This window comes from Emys orbicularis, chromosome 25, assembly GCF_028017835.1.
Source record: "Emys orbicularis isolate rEmyOrb1 chromosome 25, rEmyOrb1.hap1, whole genome shotgun sequence".
Classification (NCBI taxonomy): Eukaryota; Metazoa; Chordata; order Testudines; family Emydidae; genus Emys; species Emys orbicularis.
Genome location: NC_088707.1, coordinates 1,853,309 through 1,865,657, shown reverse-complemented (window position 1 = coordinate 1,865,657; position 12,349 = coordinate 1,853,309). Strand labels below are relative to the sequence as shown.

The following is a 12,349-nucleotide window of genomic DNA, read 5'->3' as shown; positions in this document are numbered from 1 at the left end:
CGTTCCAGGTCGGCCGACAGATCTGGTCAGGCGGGCAGGCGAAAGCGTTTTCCCCTCCGGAGCAGACGGGTTTTGGTCCCCAGGAGACCAGAAACTGCCTCCCTAGCGCCACAGATGGCAAAGCAGGGAGCCGGTCTCCTGACGGCTCTGAAAAGCTCCCTGACAGATGTCTAAATCTCTCTGAAATAAAAGAAGGTCAGAGTCACGACCGTCATGCCACCAAAGCGCCTGGCAGCAAGGCACTAAGTGCTCCCGTGAGTCTCTCTTCTCAGCGTGACGCCCGCTGGGCATTTACGGGTGAGGCCACAAGAAAGCAACAGGGCATGTGCTGGGCTGCCCGGCACACATGAGCCAGTGCCAGCAGGGTGATGAGGGGCAGAAACCTGGTGAACAGTCAGGTCTGAGCTGCCAACGTGGACGGGGCAGGAGCCGAGAGTGAATGGGCCCCAAGAGAGTGTGGCAGCCTTGGGACGGGCAGGGAAAGCCAGAACTCTTCTGGGACAGAGGGGCAAAGTGAGGACAGTGAGTCTTGTTGCTAAGGCACTGGCTGGGGACACAGGAGACCTGGCTCTGCCACAGACTCCTCGTGTGACCTTGGCAAAGTCACTTCATCTCTCGGAGTCTCAGTTTCCCCATCTGTAATAAGGGGATAAATATTCTCCAGCCTGGGTCAGACTAGGTGATCGGAACAATCCCTCCTTGCCTTAAAATCTAGGAATGGGTACAGCAGGAGCGTGGAGGGCAGAGCCAGCGTTAGAGCTCTAGGGGGCAGCAAGAAATAAGCCGAAGGGATGAGAACTGACACGCTTTGCTCAGGGAGCCTGGGCTGGGAAATGGAAGCAGACAAAGGGTAAAGTTTTCAAAAAGTGTCTAAGTGACTTAGGATCCTAAATCTCACTGCGACTCAGGCTACATCCACACTGCAAACAAAGCTGTGTCTTAACTGCGGTTAGCTAACGCCGGATAAAACAGCAATGGGGGCACAGCACCTCAGCTTTAACGCCCGGGCGCTGCCCGGGCTGGCACGCATGCTGCTGGGGCCTCACTGCTGTTTTAAGCTGGATTAGCTAGGCCGAGTCGAGAATGCAGAATTACAACCCCCATCAGCATCTTTGCTGATTTACAGGGTAAATTTTCATCTCCAGACCCTGAATACAGTAAGAAACGGTGAGGCAGGGAAGTCTTAATGCAGTAGCAGCAGCTAGTTTATAATTTTAAGGCCATTTTTATAGACTTGTATTACAGTCCATAACCTCGGGTTTCTCCCTCTCTCTTTTTTAAATAACACCATAATCACACGTCGCAATAGGGTGTAACACAGAGACAAATGCGAGAGAGAATTTAGAACCGGAGGCATTAAACGTCTAAAATAAATAAGAAATGGACTATTTTATAGACAGCGCTCAACTGCAGAGCTCATCTTCCCCCCCCGGAGCAGCCAGATGGACATTAAGGGGAAAGTTATGGAGTTAAATCTCTCCTAGGTCTGGGATCTGAACTGAACACGAGCCTGGATTTGAACTGCCTGAGGCTGTGTTTAGCCCCAGAGAGGTTTACATTCTCTCCCTCCCGACATCATGACTTATCCTCCGTGCGTGTTTTGTAGGCGGAACCAAGGCGGCAGGACTCCTGGGCTGTATTCCCGCCTCTGTTGCTTATCCCCGGAGAGTGAAATTCTCCCCTACACACAGGGTCTAGATGGGACTGAAACTCGGACCCTTATTTCGGTGGTTTAAGCGGGTCCGAGTAGGCACAGAACAAGCCCCCGAGCGTCCCGCTCGGCTGCATTAGTGCCGAGTTACCGAGCCAGGCCCAGTGGAGGATTATTTTTGGAAATTCAGTTCACGTAACTGGGTGAGGCACCACGGCACGCTCCCATGGCTTCCTCAGAAGCATCATGAAACTGAATGAGCTGTGCTGGGGTGCTGCGCTGCCATTTGCCCAGCCCTGTCCTACGAAGAACAGCAGCAGGGACAACACACACAGTGGATTTCACCCAACTCCCTCTCTCAGTTCTGGACATTCTCCTGTTATCAAGCCTAATTGACTCACTAGATTCACGACATCTTTGTCCAACCATCTGAGACAGATCCAGGGGTTAAATTACCCCGACGGGCCATTACGCGGCCACCAGAGAGCTGCCAAATCAACCTGAAGCTGAAAATCCCGGTCATATTGATTTGGGATTTAATGGTGGGTGAAATGTAGGGAACGTGATGAATATGGAGCAGCAGGTTAGAGCATTCATCATCTGCATTTCAGCACGCGGGCTGCAGCGGGCGTGCAGGCCAACTCCAATTTCCTGTCAATTTCCCAGAGAGACAGACTGGTGGTTTCATCTTTATCCTCTCAGGGGTTTTGCATCAGGGCAGCTTCAGCCCTGAGAATGGAAGCCACAGCATATTCAGCGGTGCTGTTAGCGGCCCCAACCAAGGGACAGCCCCATTTCACACAGGGAGGTCCAGAGAGATGAAGTGATGTGACCAAGGTCACACAGGGGACTGTGGCAGAACCAGGACCAGAACCCAATCTCCCACGTCCCAGTCCAGTGCTTTAAGCACAAGCCCATCCTTCCTAAACAAAGTCAGCAGAAACGAGCTCTCGTTCCCATCTAGGTCACCAGTTTGAATCCCCCCGAGCTTGGTGGTGGACGGACACCTCCACCCCCTGAGGGCTGGATGTGGAATGGTGGCATCCAGGCCAATCTATCAGCAAAGGTTCCACTAACCCGCCCCTCGCTGTGACTCCCAGCAGGAAGGCCAAGGAAAGTCTCCGTGCCCACCCCCAGCTTGTCTGTGCAGGCATATGGGCAGTGGAGGCGCTGGCACAGCCCCCATGCCCTGCTGTCCCTGCTCTGTGGATAAACACAGAGTCTCTTTTCCCTTCTGGCTGCAATCGGCCTCAGGAGGGAAGCAGTTGACAGCTCCTAACCTTAAGAGCAAAAACAATGGTGGTAGCAGATTAAAGCAGGCGAAAGCTGGAGTGAGGTGGAGATCAGGCCCTGGACGGCACCAGCAAAAATCAGCTGCGAAATTCAGCACCAGCGCAGCTCTGCTAGCCATCGATGCCTGGCTCTATGCCCTGCCCATGCGACCAATCCCTCCCTTGCTCCCTTCACTGGAGCCGCACCAGTGCTGAATTAGGCAGCTGGTTTTTGTTAGCGCAGATGCACCACAAATGCACGGCTCCTGCCCTCGTCTTCTCATGTGTCCTGGCATAGGTGGTGAGCTCTGGGGTGGAGACGGGCCTGCTCCATGGGCCAGTTTTCAAGAGAGCTCCGCTCATCAGGTGCCCGTTGGAAAACCTGGCCTTTATTTCAGCGCTTAGGCAGGAGTGGAACTCCTTGGACTAGCTGGTGCTGCTGGTGCCCGCCAAGAAGCTGAAAATCTGGTTCCAAGCACAATAAAGCGCCTAGGTCAAACCAATAATAAATCATTCAAATAGGAAGTCGCACCCCTTCAGTACCACGGGTGGCAGAACGTCCCTCTGGATCGGCGTGAGCAAAGGCAGAGTCATCCCAGAAACAGGGAACGTACCTCAATTTATTTTTGATACAGAGTCAGCTTCTGGAAATGACCCTAGAGAAAGTTCTCTGGCTTTACTGCCCAAGTGCATGCCAAGGAACTGAATTCCACACCCAGCTCTGACACGGACGTTGGATCACCTTAGGCAAGTCACTTAACCTCTCTGCCGGCTTTCCCATCTCAACAGCGGGGCGAATACCAGAGCGGCACAGGGCGGGTTCCAGCTTGCAAATTGCATTAAGGATGACAAGTGCCCCATATTTCTAGTCAGTGCACCATGCACTAAGGCAGCAAAGAGACGCTTTCACACTAACCTGCTTCAAATCTAGGCAAAACAATCCCGTTTCTGGTGCCAGACAGAAGATCCATGGCTACCACCCAGCCATGAACATGAGCCGAGGCACCAAGGAAGTAACACGATGATGATCAAAGGACAAATTTGTTAAAAGAATCGATCTCCCTGGACTGCATCTCACTCAGTGCCCCTGGAAGGGAAGGCCTGTTACTGGGCTAAACCCTACAATGTTGGTGCAACTGGAGCATCCAGTCAGGTTCTCATGAACTGTGGTCATCTTCCTTCTCAAGCAAAGGCTTTATTCCAGCCACATTCTCGGGGTGCCTGCCGAGACGTGTAAGGCCCACCGCCCTGTGCCCTGCAAGCTGACTGCCCCATCTAGCGTGGAGACGCATTCGTCTTTCTTGAATCTGCGCAGAATCCGATGCATCTATTCATGCCTCATGAGGGCATTTGGAGGTATTCAGTCCGGGCTAATTACAAACAGTGGGCCACATTGTTGGGGTAAATCGGTGTAACTCAGCCAGAGTCAATGGAGTGATGCTGATTTACGCCAGCTGAGGATCTGGCCCACAAACGACTAGTAACTTTGAAACCAATTCTACTCCAGCATTCAGCTCTGACAAGTAAGAAGCGTGGGACCAACACAACAGGCTTTAGCTAAACACCGAAGTCCTGGCTAAGATGGCCAAGAGTGTAAATCGTGTGATTTAAGTCCAGACATAACTTAGTAACAACTAGGACTGATTTTCCTTATTTGGGATTGAATCAAAATGATCCAGATTGAGTCTTCTGACAAAACCTTTGGCAACTGCGTTTTAAACATATTTGAAAATGTCCATCTTTGTATTTACACAGACTCACAAGGAAGCCAGGAATATACAACAAACCAAGAAAAACCTTAACGAATGCAACCCAGACTGGCTCACAGTTTGTGCTTTGCGAAGTAAATCACTGTTATAGCTCGTCAAGTATTCCCGTTACAAGCGGTTTGCATATAGCAAGTAATTAGCCGATATTTTTATAGCACTTTGAAGATGTAAAGCATGGTATAAGTGCTACTAAAGCCTGTGGAAGTACTATAATATCTTAACATCTATATACACAGTAGAAACGTATATTCTTATTGATGGAACAGACACATACTTACAGTTCAGCGGAAGCACCGTAAACCCCTGAATGCTGAAGTCCATCAGAACAGAAAATCCATATTAAATGCTACTTTGGGAGCTTTTCCTACTGACACTGCAAAGGATCTGGTCATTTCTTTTTACAATCACTTTACTTGAGGAGTAGCTTTTAGTGCAGTTACGACCGATAGATTTCCAGCCAATTCATCCCAGCTTCATTCAGGACAAATGGCTTTAAAAAGGTGACACTTCGTATCATTAATCTAATGCACTACAAGGCTCTTACCTGAATGGCACCAAACAGACAGTTTTCCCTGCCTGGCTGCTTCCCGGCACCCCTCTCCTCCCGTATGAGACGAGAGAGTTGAGGAGACGCCCTTACCCTACAACAGACTCCCCGGGAGAATTTCTGACATTTGTCTCATATTGCAAGGAGCACTTGGCCGCAGTTCGATCACCATTAAATCAGCTGTTATCAGCAAGCTGCGAACAAAGCCCCAGGCAAACAGTGGAAGTTCAGTGCCTGCTTCGCAGCAAGTTTCCCTAAAGCCCTGAACATCACATGGGAGAACAGGTGCCAACTGGCACGCGGCTGTAACTGTAGCAATTACCTTGAGCCAAGAATGGGGAGAATGCACCTGACATCAGCTCGATCAGGGAGTGAAGAGATGGGAAGGCTCCCGGCACCGGCTCTAAGGTCATGCCCCGAAAACTCGGATGCTACCTCATGCAGAGTCGCTGATTGCTGCGATAGGGCCCCAAGCGCACAGCTCCCAGCACTCCCGAGATGGAGGGGGCAGGCACCGCAGGAGGAGCGAGGTGCCGGGTCTGCTTTGAACCATGCTCTGTTTGCTCCCCTTCGGCAGGCACTAGGGCGGGGAGGTGACGGGGCAGCCAGGACTGCACATGCTTTCCCTAGGACAACCCAGCACATGGAAGATCTAGGCACCACTTCCCCCTCTCCAGAGACAGAGGACGTTCTGGGCGCATAACCTCTGCTGAGCTACTGGCTGGATTACTCCCAGCCCTGACTTGGCAGCTTGGCCTGAGCGCTCTCCCGGGGCCCGTCCCCCTCCGGCGGCAGTTCCCGGGGCTACAGCACCCCAGGCATAGTGGGGCTCTGCCAAAGCCGGCAGGTGGGAGGTGGCTGCTTGGCAGCCCAGGAGCTGTCAGCACACTCTGCTCCTCGTCCTTTGGCCATTCACATGGGCCTTTGTCTGCCATGACCTAAGATGCACCACCCTGGCTGTCACCTCTCACCTCTGCTGGGGTCTTCTTCCCCATCCCACGACAGCGAACAAGATTTGGGATTCTCTGGCCCTGGGATTCAACGATCCCGACAGTGCCTGGGCCATCCTTACAGCTCTTTGAGCTCCTCAGGACAGAGAGCGATGTTGTGTTTTGGGTGTGTCCAGGGCCTAGCACAAAGGGGTCCTGTCCATGCCCCTACCACGATACAAATAAATAATGCTGGTCTCAGGACAGACACACGGTTAACTGCTCAAACAGGGTACGACTCGCTCACACGCAGAGGGTGTCTAACCACGAGAACTGGGGTCAGGAGAATTTCCCCAGGGAGACGGGCCGGGACCCTGTGGCACTGGCCTAAGTCACCAACCTGGTTTATTAAGAAATGAGACGTCTGAGTTCCATGCGGAGGGTTGGGTTTTTTTCAAACAGAGCAATCTCGACTACAATCAGACTTGCTGTAGCAGGAAACTTGATTGCGTCTAATGATTCCACAAGTGACAAACGAACAGACAGTTTCCACCTAATTAGGCTTTCCCCTTCTGTGGGAATCACTGCAAGAGACTTTATTTACAAATACAGTGTGTGCTGTGACATATTTGTCCCTGAGTTCTAAATCTGACCATATCATCTTTCCCCGCTTTCTGAGCTCGTCTGATAAATTGTCAATAATACAAGAGCCGTTACTTGACAAACGAGATCAGGGTCCAGATCCACTAATTGAGCTTTTTAAAATTAAAAACCACAAGGCGGATCTGAGAAAGGCACTGTGGGTTTGCGGTGGCTGCTTCGCAGATCTAGGAATATCACAGGTCCAATCCTATCCTTAAACGACCTCATATTCCAAGCAGACGTCCCCCCGCCTCTCCCCACCGAGGAACAGAGCAGAACGCAGTCCTGAGACACGCCCGTGTGGCGAGAAGCTGGAGACCGTCGCCAACTCTCGGTTGTGCCAGGGCTATTTTCTGCACCAACAGAATACCAGCATGATGTGGGCTGTCTTCTGCGTTAACTCCGGACAAACCGCAGCAGGCCAGAAGGATACTCACGGGGGGTCGGGGAGTTAATTTTTTCACCTCTTGTGATAACTTCCTGAGTGCTTTGGGGGTCTCACTTATTCTGTTAGGCCAGCTCCACACGCACTCTTCTGCACACAACGACCACAGCAGCATCCATACTGGTAATGCTGGGAGCCTCTGCCCAGATCGGGGTTATTACATGGGGTGGAGGCTGTCAATGGGCCCCAATGCAGGCCAGTCACCCTGCCCTGGTACCCCAGAGCGACGCCAACCCCGACCCATTCCGCTCTGGGAGCACTTTGCACTGGTGTAGACAATGGGGCAGCAGAGAACTGAGTCCTCACTGATGAACTAGCTTCACCAAGGACCAGCAGGGACCAAGGGGAGCAAGAGAGTCAAGGATGTGGTCAAAGGCCAGGCAAAGCGTGTGGGACTTTACTTCTGTTTTATAAGCATAAATGAGGGAAAAGTGGGTTTGGTAAAGGTGCGCTGTCCTGTGCATGGAATGTCCTGTTCTGGGATCACTAATTAGCTCCATTATTTCCTCTGGCAACTTGTTACGAGGCAGGAGAACACAGATCTTGCCTGAATACTGACAGATCCTGGAAACAACCCACGAATCTCTCTTGCACCAGCATGGGGGGAGCAAGAGCCAATGTATGTGCAGACAGTTTGACAGTTAGTCCAAACAGATACAGCTGCAAACGTTAGCACAGCATAAAAAGGCAGAATCGGAAAGATGGAGAAGAGAAAGATTCATCATCTGGCTGTTGTTTCCTTTGAACTCTGCCATGCAGATTGCAGACAGGGAAATGCACGGGACAGTACTTTTAGGGCAGGCGTCACAAGAGCCTTGCAAGTTTGTGTATATCAGCACAAAGGACAGAGCAGAGCAACCCACTGCACCCTGGACAGCCTTGGTTCCCTTCAGGACGTTCGCAGTGCCCCAGCATTGAGGGGTTCAAAGCAGAGTACGCTGCGCAGACGCCAGCCCCACTCTGCACCAGTGCAGTGTGTTCACACTCGCAGCTACACGGGTGCAAAAATCCCTGATGCCAACTATGCCTCAGTCACGGAGCCTTCGTAGACCCCTCCCAAGCACTTTACACCCAAAAGCCACTGTTGCCTGGCTTCAGCGCAGCATCTTTCCCCCAGCAATCCAGTGGATCTGCTTCAGTCTTGCTCAGCCTTTGTTCATCTCGGCCGTGGCCAGCAAACTCCTCGCAGAAAACCTGTCCCCCAAATCAGGCTTGCTAGCAGGCAAGAGCGAGCCTGCCACACGTTAGACCAGATGGAAGGGACGGAGGCTCTCTCGCTGTCTCTGTAGCAGGAAAGATGTTCCCTGACTACACCGGATTTGTCAGCCGGGGGGAAATGAAATAGAACCAGCCAATGTTACTGCTTCCTTGGCTCTTTTCCCGACACTCCGAATCAATTGCTGAGGACTCCAGCAGATGAGGAGCATAAGAACTGCGCCCTGAACTGGTCACAGTAACACCACAGTGGAGGCTCATAACTTTCAGTGCCGCTGGCCTAGAGTGGGACATACTGCTGTAGTCTCTCTCCATATCTAGGGCTAGGCAGGAGGGGAGGCCACAGTTGAGGTTAAGATCCTGGGGAGTTCCGGAGTCAGTCCCGGCTCTGCTATAATGACCTGGGGCAAGTCCCTACGTCCACACTGCATGAAAACACCCCGCAGAACGAGACTCAGCGCCCAGGCGGCACTAAAACCAGCAGTGTGGACGTTCCCGCTCGGGCTCTGAAACCCCCGGGCGAGAATGAATACCTGGCGATTTTTCACGCCGTTGCATGGACCTGCGGGTGCCGACCCTGGCTCGGAGACTTGCTACCACAGAATAGGGGTTGGTTTTTTTTGCAGCATAGATGTACCCAAGCCCCAGTTCACCAAAGCACCTAAACACGAGCCTGAATCAGTTGGGCTCAGCACGTGCTTAAATGCTTTCCTGACCTGGGGCCTCAAATTCTCTATTCCAGGTGCTCAACAGGCCCCTGTCACCACAGCATCCAGGCACCTCACAACCCCTTGCAGGGCAGGCTATCATCCACATCGTACCAGGCAGAAACCGAGGCACAGAATAACCCAAGGGCCTGCCGGAAAGCCATTGCTCCATTGATCACCCAAGCAAGCTAGATCATTGCATGCAGATAGGAATCGGCAGTATTCCCCTCAGACAGGAGCACAGACACGCTTCTGGGAAGAACGGTCGGGCCACCGTCCACGCGGCCGGGGGCAATCGATCCCGGGGGTTCTGCTGGAAGAATCCTTTGATTGCTGTAATGTTTTTACAGTTGATGGCATCGGGCAGCTCTCACTGTCTGTGCCAGCGGCCTCTCAAAATAGATTAGAGGCGTGCAACCTGATGCAGCCCCTGTGCATGCTTTGGCCACGCTGCTCCTTCAAGACTCTTCCCAGTCGCTACAAACAGGTTTGAAAATCCCCCTGAAATTAAATCCTGACACCGCTTGGGAGATGGCAGGGCCCCCTCCTCTGGACGCCGAGTTGGCTCTGGTCAGTATAATAAAGCATGACCTTCACGGCGACCCACGCATAAATCCATAAATAATTAGCCCGACACTAAAACACATGACACAGGATTTTTTTAATGTTTTTAAGTTCTAGGAATCTGCTCTTCTCGGTGTCCCATTCACAGTAATCCCCACACAATCTCTTTAGCGGCTCTCCTCGTTAGCCTGGCCACTTAGCGCCACATTTTCACCAGGGCTCAGCACATCTGGAGACTCTCCATAAGCGGCACAACGGGAGCCACTGGGTGTGGCTGTGAGGCCACAAGGGGCTGAGTTCTCCTGCGCAATTCCAGCCGCTGAGAGCTTCCATCGCCTAACACGGACAACTTGAATAGTCCCTCTAGGTCAGGTTTAAAGCCTACAGAATCACCCCCAAAAGGAAGGGAGCTTGGTAAGAACAAACCCGCAGAGGAGACCAGGCAAAACTGTCTGCAGAACACATTACAGAACCTCCCTCTTTGAAAAAGCCTTTCCACCATAAAATATTCCCCACAAAAACACCCCTTCCAACCCACATCTCAACCCTGACCCGCTGGACCCCAGCCCCGACACCGCTTCTACCTCCGAACCCCAAACCTGATGCCCCCTTTCATCCTGAACCCCTATCCTGATGCCCCTTCTGCCTCCCAAAAAAACCTACCCTGAAAAAGGAGACATGTCAGAGACTCCATGAAGTGCACTAGGGACTTTGCTATTGTTACTGATTTTACACTGGAAGACCAGACACTACGGTGATGGGCGACACTATAAAACCCCAACATAGATAAAGACACTCAGTGAACACAAGTATCCATTAGTCATTGTCCTTTCAGTCTTCTACAACCTGGGGGCACAGGTCCCATCGCACTCAGGGCCTGATCTCAGTCCCTTGACATCAGTGATTTGGATAGCCTTCGCCCCCTTCCACTAGCGTACCGACCTTGACTTTGATGGGGTTACTCCAGATTCACACTGGTGTCAAGGAGATCAGAATCAGGCCCAAGGTCAACAACTCTGGAGGCGGTCAATGATTTTTGGGTGCTCACCATGAGACAAATGGAGCCTGTTCCTCCCCCCGCCCCCAGAAGTGCTGAGCTCCCGCAGCTCCCATTAGCTTCAGCTGGCCCCAGGCACCCGACACCTCTGGGCACTTTGGGAATGGCTTGGCCCATGGCATGAACAGCCTCCTCCCCTGAGCAAGCCCAAGCCAGTGGTGACATTTATTATAAATTACTCGCAGGAGACACAGAAGCAGTGGCACGTGCTCCCACAGAGCTGCTCTTGTTTCCAATTAAGTTACAGAATAGTTTCCATTAAAATACAGCCGAGCAGCCTCTGGAATCCATGTCAATAACCTGTATCCTTAGTGAACCTGCCAGAACTATTTTCCTCTCAAGAAAATACAGGCAAACATATGCCTCAAGGAAACAAATTTAGACTGATGAAGCATTGGCCGCGTCGAGCGCTCTCTCTCTGGGCTCTTTGAAGATGACGTCAGTATATTACTGGATTCTGTGTTTGCCGGAATCAGAGTGAGATTATCACATTAAACTTTAAAAGTCTTACTTCAAAAGGAGTGCCAACGAATACTCCTTGCTAAATGAAGCCCAGACTAAGCTGTTTTTTGTGCTGTACCCATTTAAAGAGAGGCAAAGCCAAGCCCAGAGCATTCCCATATGAACAGGACATACAGCTTCTATTTTCTAGCTAGCCAAAAAACCAACCCCAACGTTCACTAGAAATAACGTTGTCTCAGAAGCGCCCTGACACACCTGTTAACCACGAGACACTGCTCTCTGCCACCTGTGAGTCCGTGAAAGCGGGGCCAGGGCAGTGTGTACTGTACTGACTTTCCAGCCCACACAAACTCGAGTGCCACATTTGAAACAGTTCTACGATTTCCACCGCATGTGTCGCTTGTAACTGTAGACAAGGGTCAGCATCACTTGGAAACAGGCAGCCATTACCAACTAAGGACTGCCGGCTCCGAAAAGCAATGCTATCAACCATTCGCCGCCCATGGAATCGCCAATAATACGACGGTGATCCAATCAACGGAGCAGCAGCAGCTCTCCTCGCCGTGCAAACTGCTGCCTCAGGCTGGGGCCACTACAGGCGCCAGGGCCTCATGAGCCTTGCTCGTGACAGGAACGGGGAGCAGGGTCACCGGAAGGAATCCAATTGGGGGCCTAAAGGGCCAGGTGTATGCTCGCAGGGGGACATTTTTAGGAATTAACTTGTTGCTGTTGCTCCTTCCCCAAATGTGACTTTATAACTGTTAAGCACGAGGCGTTCCACAGACTAACCCAGGGGTGGGAAAACTACGGCCCGCAAGGCCGGATCTGGCCCGTCAGAGCTTTGGATCCGGCCCGCGGGATAGCCCCCCGTGGCGCCGTGGGCCCCGCACTGCTCTCAGAAGCGGCCGGCTCCACATCCCTGCGGCTCCCAGGCGGGGGGGGGGGGAGGGGGGGCGCAGAGGGCTCCGTGCGGTGCCCTTGCCTCCAGGCACCGCCCCCTGCAGCTCCCATTGGCCGGGAACGGGAAACCGCAGCCAATGGGAGATTCGGGGGAGGTACCTGGAGGCGCGGCAAGGACAGCGCACGTGGA

The 12,349-nt window shown here is 52.3% G+C and overlaps 1 protein-coding gene across 1 annotated transcript in view; it reads right to left on the bottom strand.

Moving 5' to 3' along the window:
* Positions 1–5,651, bottom strand: part of ZNF385C (zinc finger protein 385C) — a 139,076-nt gene extending 133,425 nt beyond the window's left edge. The window contains exon 1 of the mRNA XM_065422813.1: positions 5,561–5,651. Coding sequence (XP_065278885.1) covers positions 5,561–5,651 — 91 coding nt within the window. The remainder of the gene's footprint in view (positions 1–5,560) is intronic.
* Between the last annotated feature and the right edge of the window lie 6,698 nt (positions 5,652–12,349).